Source organism: Saimiri boliviensis, chromosome 15 (assembly GCF_048565385.1).
Source record: "Saimiri boliviensis isolate mSaiBol1 chromosome 15, mSaiBol1.pri, whole genome shotgun sequence".
Taxonomy (NCBI): domain Eukaryota; kingdom Metazoa; phylum Chordata; class Mammalia; order Primates; family Cebidae; genus Saimiri; species Saimiri boliviensis.
In genome coordinates, this window is record NC_133463.1 from 69280011 (window position 1) to 69303155 (window position 23145).

Sequence of the window (23145 nt, forward strand, 5' to 3'; positions counted from 1 at the left end):
GGGCACTGGGAATACAGTAGTGAGCAGAACCAAGTCCTCATCTTTATAAAGCAGTTTTTAACAGTGGACTGTGTGTATGTGTGTGTGTGTGTGTGTGTGTGTGATATAACTGTTATCTAATGCAGCTATGATATATATTTTATATATAATTTATACATATGATATTCTTATATATAAAATATATATGAAACATACACAAGCTTTGATTTTTGAAGTGAAAGCTGAAAGTTTTAAACTTTCACTTGTGTGCTTGGAATATACTTGGGAGATTATTGAATCATCTAAGAAATACCTAACATAAAACTTTCTTTAATTCATTCTCTAAATTGTGTTAAACTTTCATAGCTATCAAATGTTCTGTAACAATAATCTATTTTGCAGATAATACTTGTTACTAGCAAAAACTGATTTAAACAATGTAATTTTTGAAAACAGTATTACTTTTTTGAATGAGAAAACAGAACTTGAAAAAGGCCTATGAAGCCGGGCGCGGTGGCTCAAGCCTGTAATCCCAGCACTTTGGGAGGCTGAGGCGGGTGGATCACGAGGTCAAGAGATCGAGACCATCCTGGTCAACATGGTGAAACCCCGTCTCTGCTAAAGTGCAAAAAATTAGCTGGGCATGGTGGTGCGTGCCTGTAATCCCAGCTACTCCGGAGGCTGAGACAGGAGAATTGCCTGAACCCAGGAGGCGGAGGTTGCGGTGAGCGGAGATCGCGCCATTGCACTCCAGCCTGGGTAACAAGAGTGAAACTCCGTCTCAAAAAAAAAAAAAAAAGAAAAGAAAAAGGCCTATGAGCTGTAGAAAATATTCTATGGTACCTGTGACTGTTCAGAAACAGTTAAAATCATACCACATCTGACACCATTCTGTTTGCTGTTGCAAATTCTTCACCATATGTATCCCTACGCAAAACACTGCCTGCTACTCATTAAATGAAACAAACAAAATACTAATCATTAAGATGAAATAAGCACATATCAAAAAAGCAGAGATTCAAATTCAGAAATGGGAGAGGTCAAAAGATATATATTATCTTGAGAATGAAGTAATTTCTATAAAAGAATTTACCTCTTAACATTAGGAAAAACCTTTTTGGAGATTTTAGTTTGCATTATAAAATGGTAGGAAAAATTTACTTGGTTGTAAATAAAAGGAAGCATCAAGTTATGAAGTACATGGCTTATGCTACAGTGTGATTAGCAACACTTAACATTATTGGTCCTACTAAGAATAATTTAAGTAAAAAAAAAAAAAAAAATCCTATTTCAGCTGTAGGTCCAGGAAATTGAGTGTAGCTTAAGTGTAATAAATGTCAAAAATATTTTTTCTTCATTAGGTTTTGTCTTTTCAGTCTTAAATAATACTTCTTAGTATAATGCTTATGCTGTGAAACATTTAAAAGACTAAAATAGGCCGGGTGCAGAGGCTTATGCTGGTAATCCCTGCACTTTGGGAGGACAAGGTGGGCGGATCACAAGGTCAGGATATCAAGACCATGCTGGCTAACATGGTGAAACCCTGTCTCTATGAAAAATACAAAGTTAGCTGAGTGTGGTGGTATATGCCTGTAATCTCAGCTACTCGGGAGGCTGAGGCAGGAGAATCGCTTGAACCCACGAGGCAGAAGTTGCAGTGAGCCAGATCACACCACTGCACTCTAGCCTGGGTGACAGAATGAGACTGTCTCAAAAGAAAAAAAAAAAAAAAAAAGACTAAAATACTATTTGGATGGTGAACTAATCTTAAAAGCAATAAAAGGTCAGTTTGAGTTTTAAATCACTTCCACTGTATGAATGAAATTATTTAGAATAAACCATTTTAGGAAATCTGGTGACATCACATATTCTTTAAAGATGTTAGTGATACTGGTCATAGGGAGGTACAGTAATGGTGCCTTATACTCATTTTCCTAGGTACTGTATCATCATCCTGTTCAGAAAAAGCTCAACATACATTTTTGTTTTGAAAAAAAATTTTTTTAATCTCTTCCTGATTATTCTTTTGTGTTTCTTCCCTTTCAGATCCAGACCTACAGATCAACATACTTTTAAATTAAGTAGGCCTGTAAGATTGTTGAAAACAGTTGCAAATTATTTTTTTATCAATTAAACTGAACAGAAATTACCGTTACATTCAACTACACTTTTTTTAGTCAAAATTGGTATCAGCTAGGATTTAGAAATGATCTGGTTTTTGTTGTTTAAATACAGACTACTTTCTAATTTTAATAGCCAGTTCCAAAAGACTAGTACAGCTTTTTTGTTCATATCCAAAAGAACCGTACAGCTTAGAATGCCTAATTTGAGCAAAACTCAGGACTGACTGGAAAGACTGAAGTCTGTCAGTGAAGTCAATGCTGAGCTGGTTGAAATGGGTAGGAAAGTTGGAAAGCAACCTTAGTCCAGAAGTCCAGCTAGTGACTTCTAACTCTGAGCAGCAAATTAAGTTAAATTGTGTGGAGAAATGCCACATGACTAGACTAGCATAAAATTGTGGAAAATCTTAAACCTGTCCAGATCCCAGCAACTTATGGGATTAGAAAAGGTAAAATTCCTTCTTCACAGTCTTCAACTAAGTCTCTGATCTGAAGCATATTTTATAAAGACATAAGTAAAAATACTTTTTTCTGAGTATTAAGTAGATCTGAAAATGGGTAGTTTTAGGGATTAATAGCTTTCATATTAGAGAACATGCACTAAGCTTAAATCCTTACTCTCTTCTCGAGCTACAGACTAAACAGGATGCTCACCAATGCAGTGCTAATGTTCCCAGCACCTGAAACCCAGCTTTTCTTTACAGAGCTGAATGGATTGCCCATTACACTCCCTAATCCTCATCTTACTTTCAGAAAAAACAATTCTGCACCAGTAATGGTTGTCCTCATGCTTCCTCGCCTTTATCCTTACCATCCATCTGTCCTTTGTAGGCACATTTCTGAAGGAACACTTTGAAGAGTGAAACACCAGGAACAAAGGTTTTTATTATAAACACCTGTTTTCAAGCAGGTATTGATGCTAAAACCTTCCATGGTTAGCTTCTCTACAAGGGTGAGAAATTTTGCTTCAAATAAGCATTTCTTAACAGAATTAACATGTAAGAAAAAATAATGCAAAGCAATTCAAGTTGAAATTTTTCACATACCTAGTTTTCCCTAAGAAAAGCTCTCCTACATCATTTTGCAAAAATTGAATATAAAGTTTAAAATGATTCAAGTTTTATTTGTAGACTATATTTTGAAAACTTTCCATTACAATGAGTATGATTAATTTCCATGATTATTAGGGTTGTGAAATGTGTTTGCAAAACTGCAATAATCATGGAAATAATTATTGATAGAATTAAGATAAATTGACCATCTTTAAAGCTACAATCTCAAGCAACGAAATTGTGAAGAAACGATAGTGCTATTTTTTTTCTTTAAAGAAAAAAGAGAAAAAAAAAAACCAACGAAGTGTAAACTCCATAGTCACCATTTGCACTTTGCAAACACATATATGCTTTGTACCATCAAGAAATATAAAATATAACTTCATAACAAATTTTCACAAAATTTATATATCCATGAGATGTAAAATATACTAATACACCAAGTATATCCACTAATTTAAGAAGTGAGATGAATAGGCAATACTACCCATAGTATATTTAAAATGGCTTTTAGTTTTTAAAAAGTATAGTTTTGTCATAAATATCAATTTCAATCCTTATCTCCGACCATAGCTTAAAAATGACAACGACTAATGACTGAACAACTAACAACTAGCAAAAGAAAACCTAATGTATGCGAAATTAGGCCTGAAAGAATATAATCTTTACAAGTGATTTAAAATAATTTAAATAAAATCCCAACAATGATAGCTTTTAATTAGAGTTAAAGCAATTTTGTTAATCATCTACTGGGTTCCAAGCTCTTTGATAATTGTTTCTGCTGCTCAGAAGCTTTTAGTCTCTAAAGAAAAGTTAATAAACTTATATTTAACCAAATATTAATAACAGTTCAAATTATAAGATGTATATTTTAATATTATAAACATATTTTAAGTTTTGTTACTAGGGAAACAAACACCAAAGCAAGCTATTTTTGTGGCTATTTACTTGTGGCATAATGCAGGTACATCTGTTTCAGTAAAGTCTGCAGATTCACCATCAGATCTATCTTAAACAAATACCAGTTACTACATTCCAAAGGAAGATTATATTCTTGGCTTTCCTATGCTGGCTAGAATGAAAGCATATCTTACACAAGATCCTTTTCCAAAAGGAGAAAAATTTTTTTCTAATAAAGGCAAGCCTTCCAATAATAAAAATCTCATGTTCCATGAATTGAATTGCATGGTATATTAAATATTTTAATTCTAATTCTAAAGTACACATTCAATAGTATAACTTTATAAAATGGCATAGTTCAATAACTAAAATAGCACAGTCCAATAACATAGGAACTAACCATATGAGGCTGGTGTAATTATTTACTAACATGTAATTTTAATTACTAAAATTACATCAAATTAAAAATTCCATTCCTTAGTCACACTAGCCACAGTGCAAGGGCTCAAGAGCTACACGTCACTAGTAGCTACTGTATTTGAAGCTCAAATAGAGAGTTACGTTCCTCCCTTCATCCCTCCTTTCCTGCTTCCTTTCTGTCTCTTTTTATTTTTTTTGAGATGGAGTTTTGCTCTGTCACCCAGGCTGGAATGCAGTCCTGTGATCTTGGCTCACAGCAACCTCTGCCTCCCAGGTTCAAGTGATTTTCCTGCCTCAGTATCCCAAGTAGCTGCTATTACAGGCACCCACCACCACACCCAGATAAATTTTTTTTGGTATTTTTAGTAGAGATGGGGCTTCACCACATTGGCCAAGCTGGTCTTTTAACTCCTGACCTGAGGTGATCCACCTGCCTCAGCCTCCCAAAGTGGTAGGATTATAGGAATAAGCCATGGCGCTGGCCTCCTGTTCTCTCTCTTTCCCTCCAGGTCTTGCTCTGTTGTCCAGGCTGGACACGATCATGCAGTGGCATGATCATGGCTCACTGCAGCCACAACCTCCTGGGGTCAATGGATCCTCCTGCCTCAGCCCCCTAAGTAGCTGGGACTACAAGCACGTGCCAACACATCTGGCTAATTTTTTTGTTTTTTTTTGCTTTTGTGGAGACATGGTCATGCCATCTTGTCCACGCCAATCTTGAACTCCTGGACTCAAGAGATCCTCCTGCCTTGGCCTCCCAAAGTGCTGGGATTATAAGCATGAGCCACCATGCCTGGCTGAGAGCTTTTTTCATCATTGCAGAAAGTTCTACAGAAGAGCCGTGAAGTAAATGATCATCTATTTCTTAGACAAGTTTTCGGTTAATCCAAAAATAACTATTTTTTCCTGGTGACATGCTTTTCATGTAATAAAGACTAACTAGACTTGATGTCAGCTCAAATGTGCAGGGAGAAAGAAATATAGAATGATTTATATAAATGACTAGTACACCTATACCATCTGTACACTTCAGTAAATGTATACCCATTTTATTATTTTAAAAATACAAGTTACCATGTGTGTGTTACTATTTATGAGGAAAGATCACAATTTTAATAAAGCACAAAGAAAAACTTGGTGTCTAATGCATATTCCTGCCTCAGGGAAATCTGGAATGAAAAGAGAGGGCAGGAAAATCCATTCCCAGAGTAGTAAAAAAATGCATAAAAAAATGCATCAAGTGGTTCTAAGTTTCTCTAAAAGTCTCCTTAAAAATAGCTATAGAAAAGTCTTTTCTAATTCTATTAATAAAATGAAGGCACTTGGGCACCTTCTAATTTGTTTTAAAAGAAAGTGGAAATCACTTGGCAAAATGAGCATTTTTGGTCAATATTCTGAATATAATAACACTAAATATAATTTGTGAATTGTTATTATATTATGCTGCCTGGTTTAACTGATTTAGAATACACTTTAGAATATTTATGATATATGACTTCAAGTGTATAATATGTATTTGCACATATATGATTTAACATCTCATTTGTTATTTCTAGTTTTAAAAAGAGTACCACACCCCTCTTGGTCAGGAATATAAATTCATTTATCACAGTGTTTTTGTAAGAAAATCAGGTATATATTTACAGAACTTGTTCTAGGATGGTAACCTGTCAAAACTTCAAAGACAACTTAAAATGCTTTTAGTATGTAACTTTTCAAAGCTGAATATTTTCAAACTACATCAATTTAAGTACATTTACAATAAAACACTACACTAGCAAGCATGTTAAAACAACACAGAATTTGCAACAGCAAAAAAAATCTCCTATTAAAAACTTGGTCAACATTTCAAGTGTGATAAGTAGCTCACTTATTTCTTGCAGCAATTCTTGGAAGTATGGACTAGCTCTAATTTACAATTAAAGAAACTGAGTTGAGATGAAGATACTAAGGCTCAAAATGACAGATGACTTACATAAGGTTATAGAGTTAGCTACTATAAAGGCAAGATTTGAATCTTGGTTTGGGTTTTTCTAAAACTTCATTAAGCTATTCATGACAACTTCACAATTAATTTTTGGAGAAAAAGCTCATCTCTTCATTCTTTCAAAAAACTTTCTGAGCACCCATTATGTGCCAAGTATGATTTCTAAGTGTTGGGGATGCAAATGCCGAACCAGACAATGTCCCTGTTCCCTTGAAGCTGACATGCCAATGCAAGAAGGGGCATTCCAGCAGGGTTAGGAGCATGACCCAGCAGCTAGCTACTCACTCAGGCTTAATCCCTAATCTACCATTTACAACTATGTGATATTAGTCAAGTTACTTTAATCTCTGTGTGCCTACATTTTCTCGTTTAAAAGATAAGGATAAAAATAGTACTGACTCACTAGATTGTTCTGAGGATTACTAGGTTGATATATGTAAAGCACACAATAAATGCTTTGTTAGTGCTTGCTATTTTTATTATTGCTATGAGTGTAGGGAGACAAATAATAAACATGCATATAAATTAATGAGAGTACTACAGATACTGATAAATGTGAAAAAAATGAAAAGTGGTCTTTGTTTCATATTTTCTAGAGACTTTTTTCCTAAAGTCACTTATAAAAGGTGATTAAAAAAAAATTTAGGTCTTCAAGGATGCCCTCTCTCACCACTCTTATTCAATATAGTATTGAATAAGGACAATCAGGCAAGAGAAAGAAATAAAGCGTATTCTATTAGTAAAAGAGGAAGCCAAATTGTCTCTCTTTGCAGATGACATGACTGTATATTTAGAAGATCCCATCATCTCAGTCCAAAATCTCCTTAAGTTGATAAGCAAATTCAGCAAAGTCTCAGGATACAAAATCAATGTGCAAAAATCACTAGCCTTCCTATACACCAATAACAGAGAGCCAAATCATGAGTGAACTCCCACTCACAATTGCTAACACACAAAAAATATCTAGGAATGCAACTTACAAGGACCTCTTCAAGGAGAAGTACAAACCACTGCTCAAGGAAATAACAGAGGACACAAACAGACGGAAAAACATTCCATGCTCATGGTTAGGAAGAATCAATATCATGAAAATGGCCATGCTGCCCAAAGTAATTTATAGATTCAACGCTATCCCCGACAAGCCACCATTGACTTTCTTCACAGAATTGGAAAAAACTACTTTAAATTTCATACGGAACCAAAGAGGAGCCCACATAGCCAAGACAATCCTAAGCAAAAAGAACAAAGCTGGAGGCATCACGCTACCTGACTTCAAGCTGTACTTCAAGGCCACAGTAATCAAACAGTATGGTACTTGTACCAAAAAAGATCTAATAGACCAATGGAACAGAACAGAGGCCTCAGAAATCACGCCACACATCTACAGCCATCTGATCTTTGATGAACCTGACAAAAACAATGGAAAAAAATTCCCTATTTAATAAACAGTGTTGGGAAAACTGGCTAGCCATATGCAGAAAGCTGAAACTAGATCCCTTCCTTACACCTTATACAAAAATTAACTTCAGATAGATTAAATACTTAAACATAAGACCTAAAACCACAGAAACCCTAGAAGAAAACCTAGGCAATACCATTCAGGACATAGGCATGGGCAAAGATTTCATGACTAAGACACTAAAAGCATTGGCAACAAAAGCCAAAATAGACAAATGGGATCTAATTAAACTAAAGAGCTTCTGCACAGCAAAAGAGATTATCATCAGAATGAATAGGCAACCTAGTGAATGGGAGAAAATTTTTGCAGTCTATTCATCTGACAAAGGGCTAATATCCAGAATCTATAAAGAATTTAAATTTACAAGAAAAAAACAACCCCATCAAAAAGTGGGCAAAGAATATGAACAGATGCTTCTCAAAAGGAGACATTTATACAGCCAACAAACATATTTAAAAAGCTCATCATCATTGGTCATTAGAGAAATGCAAATCAAAATCACATTGAGATACCATCTCATGCCAGTTAGAATGATGATCATTAAAAAGCCAGGAGAAAACAGATGCTGGAGAGGATGCGGAGAAATAGGAATGCTTTTACACTGTTGCTAGGAGTGTAAATTAGTTCAACCATTGTGGAAGACAGTGTGGCAATTCCTCAAGGATCTGGATCTAGAAATACCATTTGACCCAGAAATCCCATTATGGGACATACACCCAAAGGATTATAAATCATTCTGTTGTAAAGACACATGCACACTTATGTTTATTACAGCACTGTTCACAACAGCAAAGACTTGGAACCAACCCAAATGCCCATCAATGATGGACTGGATAAAGAAAATGCTGCACATATACACCATGGAATACTATGCAGCCATAAAAAAAGATGAGTTCATGTCCTTTGCAGGGACATGGATGAAGCTGAAAACCATCATTCTCAGCAAACTAACACAAGAACTGAAAACCAAACACTGCATGTTCTCACTCGTAAGTGGGAGCTGAACAGTGGGAACACATGGACGCGGCAGCGGTGGGTAGGGGGGGACATCACATGGCCTGATCAGGGGGTGGGGAGCTATAGGAGGGGTAGCATTAGGACAAATACCTAATGCAGATGAGAGGGTGATGGATGCAGCAAACCACCATGGCACGTTTATACCTATGTAACAAACCTACATGTTCTGCACACGTTCCCCAGAACTTAAAGTGTCTGCATATATATGTGTGCGTGTGTGTGTGTGTGTGTGTGTGTGTGTGTGTGTGTCTTAATTTATGCTATAAATACTGAGTGTCTACTTAATTTGTCCAACACCATGCTCAGTACTAAATAAGACAAACATGTAGCTTTCTCATGAAGTCTAGCAAGGAAAACAGATAGTAAACAGATAATTACACAAATATATAATTAATCTAGAATAAATCAGTAAATGGAAGTATACAATGAAAACCCATAATGGAGAGCCTAACCCAGTTCAAAGATTACAGGAAGGACTGCCTAAGGAAGTTACATTTAAATGCTTGGTGATCCGGATATCCCTGTCAAAAAAGGCTATGAACAGCTAGATGGGAAACAGAACATCTTAGCAGTTTTACGGACCCTAGGTAGAGAAAACTGCATAGAGGAGAGCAAAAAGTATTTTTAAATTTTGTTTTTCTCTTTGGACCAAGACTATTAACAAGTATCCAGAATTAATGATTTTTCATTAGATAATAGTCTTGGTTTATAAAACAATGTGGAAAACTGAGAATCATTTCATTTTAGATTAATAACAATTCATGTATTTTTCCTAAAGACTATCATCAGTCCAAGGTCAACCCAAACAAAATATTTGACAATTACAGGCACCAATGAACATCCTCACACTTATCTAGCAAGGTCTTAATGCTTAAAATTTTTTGGTTCTAAGGTCTGCATCTACAGTTTATTTGTAGGTAGTAGCTGCTGAATTTCTATGGGAGCAAAAAAATGAGTTCACTTTTCCCGCCCTCAAGGATCTTATTTAATCATTTGGTTAAGCAAACAGAGGATATCAAAAGATAAAAAAAAGAGTAGAAGAAGAAGAGAAACACTTACGGAGTCCACAGTCTTGGGAAAGCATCTATTTCTTCTTGTGTGTACTCATCCAGACGTTTAGGTATTTTTCGTGGTTGTGGAAGCTCTTCCACTAAATTCTTAAGAATATCTTCTGGAATATCCTACATTAAAAAAATTTAGACTTAACTTTCTTAAAGTATCTTTCTTAGCAATAAATTACTAATAGTAAATTTAAAAAAAAATAAGCAAAAGAATGCTCCCAGAATAAGGAAAATATGAAGTCTTTAAAATAAAAACCTTGTAAGAATTCCTAAAAAGCACATTAGATTAATAATACACGTAATCCCATAATAACAAGATACCTATTTTTAAAAAATGTGTTTATTTCCCCCTTTTCAATTGCAAAAAGATACTGCTGTAGCTCATTCTCATGCCTGGTCATCTAAAGAGTGTATGTACTGGGTCTACCAGGTCTAGTGCCACTACCTTTCAATGAGTGCTCCAACTGTGGCCAGAAATTTTGAAAATGAAAATCTCTGAGTCATTTATTTTTCTAAGAAACATTTACTGAACTTCTGAGAACCAAAAATTGTGCTACATGCTGGGCATATAAAGGAAAATAAAAAGATCATGCCTTCTAAAGGCTTATAATTTTTAAAAAGTCACCTCTCAGCTTAAAATCTCTCAGGACAAATCTTTAACTCCTTTGCTAAACCTGCTTAGCTAGACAGTGTCCTTACCACTGGTCCATCTCTCAAATTTCACTTCTCCACACACATACACCTATGGTTTCTGCCTATTAACTTCCTCATCTTTTATGTGTTTCTCTAGACTCAAATCATGGTATCTTTATTAATTGTATTCAAATCATGGTATCTTTATTAATTGTATTCCCCTGACCAGAACCACATCCCCCCTATTATGTATCCAATGTTCAGAAAAATGAAAAAAAGAGTTGGAGGATTGACCTGCCAACAGAATGAACTGCAGTGGAGAAAAGCTGGAGACAAGAACAGTTAAGTGGCTGTTTTAGCAATCAAGGTAAGATTTTTTTAAAGTTTGAATTTAGATGGTGAAAAGCACACTAAAGAGTAAAGCACATATCTAAGACATTTTGAAAGAAGCAAGCATTGGAATTAGACAGACTAAAAAGGAATGATAAAATGAAGAGTATGCGTAACCAAAAGAATGAACATTTATATTGTACTCATGGGGCAGAAATAAGGAAGCTGGGAGAATGAACTGTACTGTGAGACTGGATGATAAATTAAATTTTGGGAACTATTGAAATAATGGTAAGGTATCAATATGGAGGTGTCTTATAAGCATTCTTATAAGGAGAATAGATGTAATTCCCTCTTCTCATTAGTGTGCACAGAAATTTTCAATAAAAGGATTATCATATAGTAAATTTCAGTTCTCTGCAGAGAGCACTATTACAAGCAGGAATCCAGTATCTGGCCAAGGACATGGCATCAAATAAGGCATTGTTTTGACCAATTCTTAAGACATGTTGTCTTAAGACATATTGTCTTGAGAACCAGAATAAAACTTTATAACTTTAGGATCACAGAGCTTTACTGTACTGTAAGCTTGTTCTAAAACCCAATATAGCAAAATATTTATAATATTTTAAGCAATTTAAATACGTTTTACAAATTGTAGTTTGGATAGGCTGAGTCACTGTCAACGTATACAAAACACATAGATACTATTGATAACGTGCTTCTTCACTTAAAAGCATTTAACAACATTTAATATCCTGTCACCTGTCCTTATCACTTCCTCAGTATATTCAAATCTGCAAGTATAATTACAGAGAGTCAGGGATTCCTCTGCTCCAAACTGTGAATCAATCAGTTCTCCAATTTATTAGAATATCCCTTTTTTCTGAGGATAGAAAATCGGGAATCAATCAGTTCTCCAAATACTAAGTTCCTTTTGGTAGGGAAACAGCACGTGGAAAACAAGACTTGGGAACTAGTTATGCTCAGTTCTACTGGTGCTGTCATTTTATTTTTCTAATATATAAAATTTTAACATGATTAACATAAAAAATAAATTTAAAAGACAGTCTCTGAAAAAATCTCATTCTTATTTCTTTGTACCCATAGTCTAGTAGAGGAAGCCAGCCTCCTCTTCTCATTTATTCTTCCTGTGCTTCTTTATGCAAAAAGCACACATAAATATGTGCTTGTGTGTATGTAAACATACATATGTATATATGCATATAAAGGTAGTATGCCACCTACATTCTTTTTTACCTTGTTTGTTTTCACTTAATATATCCTGGAAAGCACAACTTACCAAGTCACAAAAATATGTCATTCTTTAAAAAAAAAAAAAGTGCTCGATAATTTATTTCCTATAAATAAGCATTTTTTAATTGTATCATTATTAATACAGTGAAAATAATCATGTGCATGTCTATCTCCAAGATGTATTTTTATAAATAAGATTGCTGGATCAAGGATCAATCTCCTGATGTACGTATTTTTGTCAAACGTTACTTAATTAATTCCCAGGATTCCAGATGAGCTGCACCATGCTGTGCTACCATCAACAATGTATGAGTGTGCCTGTTTCCTCCATGGCCTTAATAAAATGTACTGTGATGCTTCTGAATACTTGAACTGGACTCATTTATAGTCTGAAATTAAGTAATTTCCTATTTAACTAAACTACCATGAATACTTAAAATATCTAAACTCAAACCTATCTTGTAAATGAAATAAATATTATTTTTGTGTCTTTTAGAAATTATGGTTTCCAAAGAAATGTGGCAATACAATCAGAAATAGGAGTTCTTAAATTTTTGCAATTTCATCATGAAGATATCCTTGGATGATGACATTGCTCCCAAACATGCTACCTTAGAGGTAAAGTTAATAGTAGAAAATTATTCTACTTATTCATTTATTGCAAAGACAATAACTTAATCATTTTGATAAAGCATGTATAATGTACTCATTATTAATAACTATTCATGTGTTGTTTAAGCTAACAGTAAGAGCACATGAGTAACATGAACAATCATTATAACCCGATATTCTGGAATAAATTTCTTTTGTGAGACAAGAATCTTGCTCCGTCACCAGGCTGGAGTGCAGTGGCATGATCTTGGCTTACTGCAACCTCCACCTCCAGGGTTCAAGTGATTCCCCTGCCTCAGCTTCCCTAGTAGCTGGGACTACAGTTGTGTGCCATGATGCTCAGCTAATTTTTGTATTTTTAGTAGAGATGGGTTTTCACCATGTTGGCCAGGATAGTCTTATCTCTTGACCTTTTGATCCGCCTATCTCTACCTCCCAAAGTGCTGGGATCACAGGTGTGCGCCACCAGGTCTGGCCTTTCTGGAATAAATTTCTACATTATTCCTTCAGGAGGAACAAGGACAATTAAAACCATGGTAATGACAGCAACCGGCACTTATTGTGTCAGGCCCTGTTCTAAGCAATCTACAAGTGTGTTTTATTTAATCCTTACAACAATCTTATAAAATATGTACTATTATTATGTCCATTTCACAGATTAGAATATAGAGGTAAGTAACGAGCCCATGTCTATGCAGTCAGTAAATAACAGAGCACAGATTCAAAGCAAGGCAGTCTGTACTGCACTCAATTATTTTATTATAGAAGCTTTAGTATTTCATTATATTAAGGAGAAAAGTACTTAAAACAATATAATACTAATAAATAAAAGTGTTTATACTTTTTTCCAAGTAATTTTTAGCAGAATCAATTATGAGTATGAACAAGTATTCTAAAGTTAAATCACGAAAATAATAACAACCAAAGTTAAGCTATTAATCCATGATTCACAGAAGTTTTGCTACTGGTCACATAAAAGCTGAACTAAATTAACACTTTTTCATAGTGAATGAAATTATCAACAAATACTTTAACAGGGGTTCTGATCATAGCTCCTTGTTGAAAAGCAAGCAGTGATTAAAATAAAACGTAAGGTTCATTTTATGTTTTAAAATATTAATAAAATTATCATTTTATACATACATATTCATTTAAAAATACAAAAATATTTCAGAAGTTGATATAAAATGTTTGAAAATAAGTTTGTGGCATTTATTCAAAAAGAAAATAAAACATTTAATTGAAAATTTTGGAAAAGCATTGTTACCAATGACCACTGACTCACCTCATCTGGGAAAAGATGCAACCTTTGCATCATTGTTCTTCTGTGAAGGTTTTTTGGCAGCTTGCCATAAATAGCTAATTTTACAATCTGAAAAATAGATATACATAGGACACAATAAGAAAACTGACTTGGGATAGTAAGAAAGCAAACATAATTAGAAATGATGATGAAAATGAGGGGTTTCAATTCAACATGAATATAGGAAAGAAACCGACATAAGTGGATATGTGGAAGCAACAGATAAGAAACTTTTATTACTTTGTACATTACTTTTTTTTTTGGCTCCATTTATTGTTTATTTAGAAAATGAAAAAAAGAGGAGATTAAAAATAACCTTCATATGTGCCAATTGTAGATAAAATCATTGATTGCTATCATCTGCACTCATATTTCAAGGGTATAATTTGATGTGTACTAAAGCTAAAGCCACTAAAAACATGTTAGAACAGGGTTACATTGTAAGAGGCCTTTTTATTCCTTTTATTCTCTCATCAAATCAGACTACAAAGTCTCATTACATGCAAAAGCAAAAGGGATACCATACATTTTCCATCTATCTTCTATTTTCTCTTAGTATTAAGACTTTATGTTTTTGAGACATCATTTAAATATATATATATAATTTTATCATTTAAATATATATATTTATATATATAAAAAATATATATATTTATATAAATACATATATTTAAATGATGTCTCAAAAACATAAAGTCTTTATATATATATATATATATATATGTGTGTGTGTGTATATATATATTTTATGTTGTTGTTAAAAGCAATTAAAAATTTAGCTCCTTAGTCACAAAAGCCACATCTCAAGTGGTCAGTTGCTATGTGGCTAGTGGTTACCATGTTTGACAGTGTAGAAACAGAGTATTTCCATCATGGCAAAAATGTCTACTGTATAGCACTGATTTAGTTACTACTTTTTAAATTTTTCAATGTTTTAAAAGTTGTAAACTGAAATTGACAATGTTAAGACTATTCAGCATCTTTTCTGGATAAGCAAGTAATTACATACTCCGAATATCATCCTAAAGGCAATTTTATTTTATTAGTAGCATTACATGGCATTTGATTTTCACATTTATAAAAAATACAGTTGTATTTATTTGAATTATTAAGTTGCTATTTTAAAAATCTGCCCTATTAGAAAATGCAAACACCACACTCAAATTAAAGAAAACCTAGAAGATGTGAAAAGATTATATGCTAACAGGGAGGAAAAAAAGGTAGACATACAAATGTATATAAACAAAGAAATATACATGAAACAACATGTACATGTGAAAAAGTGATTCTAGCTGTATAGACATGAAGTGTAAGTTTTAAGAAATTCAGAAAATAAAAAAGATAGAACAAGATAAAGTTAGTAAATACTGAAGACCTTCCTTATATGATCATATCCCAGGGTACATGTCATTAGTGTCACAGAAGAACTTTATTATATATAGGAAGGGGGGAAATCAAATAGAGAAACTATGTCCGAAGAAAATATAAGGACATAGAACCTCTTAAAGAAACTAAAACATATGACAGAGAGAAAAAACACATAAGGAAAGGGCTAAATTGGTATATTTACTTGAAATTAGAACAATCTACATCACTATAAAAAATTTAAAATATTTAAAACTATTACCTATTTAACTATTAAATATTAATTAACACATTTCACAAACAATATTCCAACCCTCTGCTAATAATCAGAAGGCTGCATTGCCAAATAAATTCTCTGACAGGCCACACACACAGTAAGTACTGATAAGCAAATTATTTCTACTGGCAGAGGCCTACTATTCTAGATAAACAGTATTCGAATTAAGAGAAAATAATAAATCTCTTCCTTGACAAGCCATTCTTTTTCAAAACATAGTAAAAATTAGTCTTAAAAAATTAAACTCCTTTAATAAGGTAATATTCAATCCAAATGTATTTAACTCTGAAATATTTCCTAAGCCTTCCTCAAACATTTTACAATCCATTTCAATCTCTGTTCATAAACAATAATTTAAAACACTTTCTACAAATGTTACCTAATACCAAATTTTTAACATGAAAAAGTTATACTATACTGCCTCCTAGTGTAGTTAACATAAAATAGAAACTTTCATTTTAACATTCAAAATATTTATAAAGTATTAAAAGTATAATTTTATTGTAATGCTGTATATATTATCAATAGCCCTTATAACTCTTAATACTATTATATGCAAAAAAAAAAATACTTTGGCCTGTTAAGTCTTAAAAACACACTGGTTATGAAACAAAACATTAAATATTTCCTAAGAAGCAAACTCTGAGCACACTTTTACAAAACAGATATAAACAATACAAAATAAATAGTAAGTCACGGAACTTCAAAATGGTATATCAGGCTTTATTAAAATAAAATATCCTTCTCCCCAACCTTACCAAGAAAATTTTAGGCAGTACTACACCAAATGGTTGCATCGTGACAATATATATTTATTTTTATTCATTATTTTAGGAAAACAAAAAAGGATATTTTCAGGTCTAACACTTTGCTAATTTATTAATGTATTGCAGTAAAAAGGCCTGCAGCGCCCACCTCGCCTGACACCCGCCACACCCCTGGCTGTCGCCCCTACCACTCAGACACCCCCGGTGGCCATGGTGGCCCCACAGACCCAGCCTCCTGCCCAGCAACAGCCTAAGAAGAACCTGTCCCTCACGCGAGAGCAGATGTTCGCCGCCCAGGAGATGTTCAAGACGGCCAACAAAGTCACGCGGCCCGAGAAGACCCTCATCCTGGGCTTCATGGCTGGCTCCCGAGAGAACCCGTGCCAGGAGCAGGGGGACGTGATCCAGATCAAGCTGAGCGAGCACACAGAGGACCTGCCCAAGGCGGACGGCCAGGGCAGCACCACCATGCTGGTGGACACAGCGTTCGAGATGAACTATGGCACGGGCCAGTGGACGTGCTTCAAGAAGTACAAGCCCATGACCAACGTGTCCTAGGCCGCCTGCCTCACAGCGGGCCCTCGGTTGGGGGCTCTGAGGGACGACGGCTTTGCCGGACAGCGGACACCTGGCACACAAGATTCCCCCAGCTGCCCTGGCCACCGCCCTCCTGCTGACCCAGCCTGTTTCAGTTCTGGATGCATTTCTCTGGGGTGTTTTGGGCTTATTTTTAAAATTATAATGAGTTCTTTTTTGTGTGATTTAAGACACTTTTTGGACTCAGCGTTACATTTTTGAATGTAGTAAGTTAACCAAAAGTTACAACTTCCTAATTTTAGGAAGTGACAGCTGTTAGACTCTTACTTTTAAAAATCTTTTCTTAAAGAAATTCCAGTGACACCAAGTAAGGACCTTCCCTCGCTGGGGCAGTGCCCTCCTGCCCCCAAGGTTGAGGGGACCAAGGTGGCATGGGTGATGCTTGGGGTGGGCAGGGACACCCAACCATACCAGAGTGTGGGGGACGGTGGGCCTCATCCCCTGCCAGTGCCTGCCGGGGAGTTTTGTATTCATCTTTTGTACAGTTGTAGACATTTAAGACAGTCTTTGGGTACTTATTTTCATTGTAAAATAATCTGAACAATTAAAGTTTAGCTTTTCTAAAGAAAAAAATTTTTTTTAATTAATTTATTAATGTAGTGCAGTAAAAAATTTTTTTTTTTTAAATTAAAAAAAAAATAGTCTCTAATAGGAAAAAAAATGCTATCTATCCTATGAGTAAAGTTGAAAGGTTAGGTCTATCAATAGTAAAAGAAAAAATAAATGGTAAAACAACAAGAGACTTTGCTTTTAGAAAAATTGGTGATTGATGTATGAATTAGAACTTCTTCCAGTATATAACTCAAATAATACCTAAAGTAATAAACATTAGTGAAGCTAATATTGTTTATTAAAATATTTTTTAATGTATGAAACAAAACTGACCTCACAAGGTTTTGAGGTCCCAAATTCATCCTTCTTGCTGGGATCAAAATCCTGTAAGTCTAAAGTTTAGCTTAAGGCAATCTTAGGTTGGTATAGCTGCATGCAGTTGCTATAAGCTAAGTGAATCTTTTTTGAGGAAAGTCATTTTTAACACAGGCTTTAAAGAATTCCCAGAGATGAAGTTTCAAGGTACATAAGCCTACCAAGTATACTGAGCAGATATTATAAACTGCAGACCTACCAAGGCCACAAATATTAGAATCATATATAAATGCTAAGAATTATGTTTAATATACATAAAGAAATATAAAGAGTGAACCAAAACATGATAAAGAAACAGAAGACTATCAAAACTGACCAGCAGATTTGAAAAAGAACGAAATAATAAAGCTTTAACAAAGCGGAAAAAAGTTAATTGAAATCAGGACCTCAGAAAAAGGTTAATCAGATTACAGACAGGTGAAAAGATACGGAACTAGAACACATCTGAAGAAATTACTCAGAATGCCCCACAGAGACAGTGAGACATTAAGAATGAAAAAAAGGTACTGAATCATGTACAATAAAATGCAACTGTCTACTCTTATTATAACCAGATTTCCAAAGGGAAGAAATAGAGAATAGAGAGACAGACCCAATATTAGAAGATTTAAGAGCTAACACATTTCCATAACTGAAGACACCAGTCCTCAAAGCAAATAAATAAGACTCCATAGAAAGATATGAAAACCAAAGACAATGAAAAGGTCTTAAAGATATCCAGAAAAAAAAGAAGAGTACACACAAAGAAACAGTCAAATTGATATCTGATTTACAAAAGCAATAAAAGAAGCTAAATTCCAGTTGAGTAATAGCTTCAAAAAGCTGAGTTCAGTATTAAGAGAATGTGACTATAAGAATGCCAACAATAAGTTCTTCAAGGAAAAGGAAACTGATACCAAAGGCAGGCTGAGTTACAAGGAGGGATTGTAAGAAAATAAAATTTAAAAATATCAATAACAGAATAAAACAATAACAAGAATGTTCAATTGGAAGAGTTTTTTTTTTATTTTTTTAAATCTTCAACAAAGAAAGCATGTAGATGGGGAGGGAGGGTGGCAATAAAAAAGGGCTTTCATTGATTAGGAAGGAAGGTAAAAATACTGATGAACCTTAGACCTATAACAAATCAATTCAACCATCCCAAAAGAAGGCAAGAAAGAACAGAAAAAAAAAAATCTAGCTACATGATGTTTATAATAAATACACCTGTAACGAGATAACTTGGTCAAGTTTAAACAATGAAATGTATGAGGCAAACACTAATCAAAAGTCAGCTAATGTAGCTATATTAATATCAGAAAAAATAGACCTCAAGGTAAAAAGCATTACCGGAGATTAAGAGATCAGTACATATTAACCCTGATCAATTGTTTAGAAGGATTATAATTCCAATCTTAAATTCATCTAACACTAAACCTTCAAAATACATAAAGAAAAAATTGACAGAAACAAACAAACAAACAAGCAGGGTGTCTATAGTCCCAGCTGTTTGGGAGGCCAAAATGGAAAGACTGTTTTGAGTCAAGGAGCTGGAGTCCAGTCTGGGCAATATAGCACAATCCTGTCTTTAAAAACACAAATTAAAAACAGAATAATGTCTGAGTGTGGTGGCTCTCCCCTGTAATCCCAGCACTTGGGACGCTGAGGTTGGAGGATGGCTTGAGCCAAGGAATTTGAGACAAAATTGGGCAACATAGGAAAACACAGTCTCCACAAAAAATTAAAAATTTTAGTAGGTGTGGTGGTGTGATTACATGATTGAAAATACCTATCAAAAGACCTATAAATGATCACTCCTTTGATCTTGAAATTCATTACACTTCCAGAGATTTATTTTAAATAATCCTACATATATGGAAAAAGTCAATGGATAAAGACGTCACAGGATACAAATCAACCAGCTACTTGAGAGGCTGAGGTGGGAAGAACCCTTGGGCCCAGGAATTTGAGGCTACAGTGAGCTATGATTGTGCCACTGTGCTCTAGCCTGGGTGACAGAGTGAGAATCTGTCTTCAAAAAAATAAACTGTAATAAAATAAAAGAGATATATTTTTAAGAACCTTATTTTTTTCAAGAAAAAAATGGACCAACCTGTAAGAATAAATCTGTAGTTGAGATGTTAATAATAAATTAATAAATAAAAATAAACTCTTTGAGAAAAGACAATATTCAAGTTAACAAAAAAAGTAAGAATATAAGAAGAATATACTTTGCATGTTTGAAAATATATGTAAATGCAAGAGACTTACTGCCACTGGATCCTTCCGGTGAAGCTGGGCAGCTGTTACTTGTGTAAATCCACCTGGGTAGCTGTTAAAAGGAGCAAAGACATTAAACTAGGCATAGGCTGATGCTGTATTATTAAGCTGATCATTCTTTTATAATAAGAAAATATTTTAATAAATTGTTTCTGAAAACTATGCTGTTCATTAGTGTTTTCAAAATTAGGTAGTAATCGATGCTTTTTAAAATGTCATTCTCTTAAATGGTCAACTAACATTACATCATAAAAAGTTCTACTTCTTGAAAAAATTTATTGGCATAAGTATATTTCTACCTAAATTTTAAGTTATTAATTCACCCACTCATTATGGGGTAGTTTATTACTATTTGATTTAACAAGCCAGAATATTTCATGTTCCTCAACAAATTAGATAAACTGTATAAGCTGTGGGTTAGGTCTGGGGAAAATGTTGGTAGACACTTGCTTCTAAAGTCAAGTTCATACTCTAGACAGCAAATAATCATATTTCCCATTAGAAGTTTGTAAAGGTTTCTAAGTGCTATATGTTGGCTCTAAGTAACACAATATTTCATTGTGTTCAGATCAATTATTCTTTATAAATGAAAAAAGAGGCAATTACAAAATATACAGTGAATAGTACTGGAGGCAGCTTAGCTTCCAGATACCCCAGGGGCAGGTCTGGAATCTAGGGTTTGTCAGTGACTCACAGAGTAATATTAGGCAACTCATTTTACCTCTCTGCGTATAATTTTACTCATATGAAAAAATGATATCATCTACCTCACAAGATTTCTGAGTCAAATGAAAATATATTTGTGAAAGAGACTGGGAAATTTAAAACAAAAACAATAAATACATAGTTGCAAGGTTCTATTATCCTAAATAGATAAACAAAGTCCAAATGTTTTTCAAGAAGGGGAAAAAATTAGAAAGTCAGCCTGGAGTCTGTAAAAAACCTTAAGATTACATAAATGTGATTCTTTCCATATGTTCCCTTCAATAAAATTTGAAATATATTTTAAAGATGATTTAAGTAAACATGTCTTAGGAATAAAACTTATCAAAGTTAGAAGTTTGCTGAGAAAGATGGGTAATTTTTAAACTGATATTCTCTTTTTTCATGGAATTTCAGTTTAGAAAAAGAAATGCCTGTCTAGACTTCTTTATTCCTGCATTCTTTCTCTCCATGAAAAAAAAAATACAATTTCTATGCTAAAAGATGATCTTCTTAATTTGAAAACTGAGATGGCAAATTCTAAAACATACCATTTACAATATATTTCAGAAGTTTGGACTTTATTCTGAAGTATTTGGAAAGCTAATGTAAAATTCTGAGCAAGGGATGACTTGAGTAATGCAACATTCAATTGATTTTGACAAGTAAAAAAATAACTACATTCTTTCCTCCAGTATGGGATGGAGAATATTAACTTTAAATATAAATGGGCTAAGTGCCCCAATCAAAAAACACAGATTGGCAAACTGGATAAAGAGTCAAGACCCATTGGTGTGCTGTATTTGGGAAACCCATCTCACATGCAAAGACACACGTAGGCTCAAAATAAAGGGATGGAGGAAGATTTACCAAGCAAATGGAGAGCTAAAAAAAAGCAGGGTTTGCAATCCTAGTCTTTGATAAAACAGACTTTAAACCAACAAAGATGAAACAGACAAAGAATGTACATAATGGATAAGGGATCAATGCAACAAGAAGTGCTAACTATCCTATAGTTATGCATATAACTATACACGTACCCAATACACGAGCACCCAGACACATAAAGCAAGTTCTTAACGACCTGCAAAGAGACCGAGACTCCCACACAATAATAGCGGGAGACTTTAACACTCCACTGTGAATATTAGACAGATCAACGAGACAGAAAATTAACAAGGATTTCCAGGACTTGAACGCAGACCTAGACCAAGCAGATCTAACAGATATCTACAGAACTCTCCACCCCAAATCCACAGAATATACATTCTTCTCAGCACCACATCACACTTACTCTAAAACTGACCACATAATTGGAAGTAAATCACTCCTCAGCAATGCAAAAGAATGGAAATCATAACAGTCTCTCAGACTACAGTGCAGTTAAATCCAACTCAGGATTAAGAAACTCACTCAAAATTGCACAACTTCATGGAAACTGAACAACCTGCTCCTGAATGACTACTGGATAAATAATGAAATGAAGGCAGAAATAAAGATGTTCTTTGAAACCAATGAGAACAAAGATACAACGTTATCAGAATCTCTGGGACACTTTTAAAGCAGTGTCTAGAGGGAAATCTATAGCACTAAATGCCTACCTGAGAAGCAAGGAAAGATCAAAAATCGACACCCTATCATCACAATGAAAAGAACTAGAGGAGCAAGATCAAACAAATTCAAAAGCTAGCAGAAGACAAGAAATAACTAAGATCAGAGCAGAACTGACGGAGATAGAGACATAAAAAACCCTTCAAAAAATCAGTAAATCCAGGAGCTTGTTTTGTGAAGATCAACAAAATAGATAGACTGCTAGCCAGACTAACAATAAAAAAAGAAGAATCAAATAGATGCAATAAAAAATGATAAAGAGGATATCACCACTGATCCCACAGAAATACAAACTACCATCAGAGATTACTACAAACACTTCTGTGCACATAAACCAGTAAATCTAGAAGAAATGAATAAATTCCTGGACACTTACAGCCTCCCAAGACTAAACCAGGAAGAAGTTGAATCCCTGAACAGACCAATAACAAGGTCTGAAGTTGAGGCAGCAATACCATACCAAGCAAAAAAAGTCCCAGGACCAGATGAGTTCACAGCCAAATTCTACAA

The 23145-nt window shown here is 34.3% G+C and overlaps 1 protein-coding gene and 1 pseudogene across 1 annotated transcript in view; one reads left to right on the top strand and one right to left on the bottom strand.

Moving 5' to 3' along the window:
- Nucleotides 1–23145, bottom strand: part of MRPL13 (mitochondrial ribosomal protein L13) — a 65167-nt gene that overhangs the window by 21697 nt on the left and 20325 nt on the right. Inside the window, exons 4-6 of the mRNA XM_003933100.3 lie at nucleotides 20314–20374; nucleotides 14113–14199; nucleotides 9994–10115 (exon numbers count right to left, since the gene is read on the bottom strand). Coding sequence (XP_003933149.1) covers nucleotides 9994–10115; nucleotides 14113–14199; nucleotides 20314–20374 — 270 coding nt within the window. The remainder of the gene's footprint in view (nucleotides 1–9993; nucleotides 10116–14112; nucleotides 14200–20313; nucleotides 20375–23145) is intronic.
- On the top strand, nucleotides 16699–17097 carry LOC141581489 (negative elongation factor A pseudogene; annotated as a pseudogene).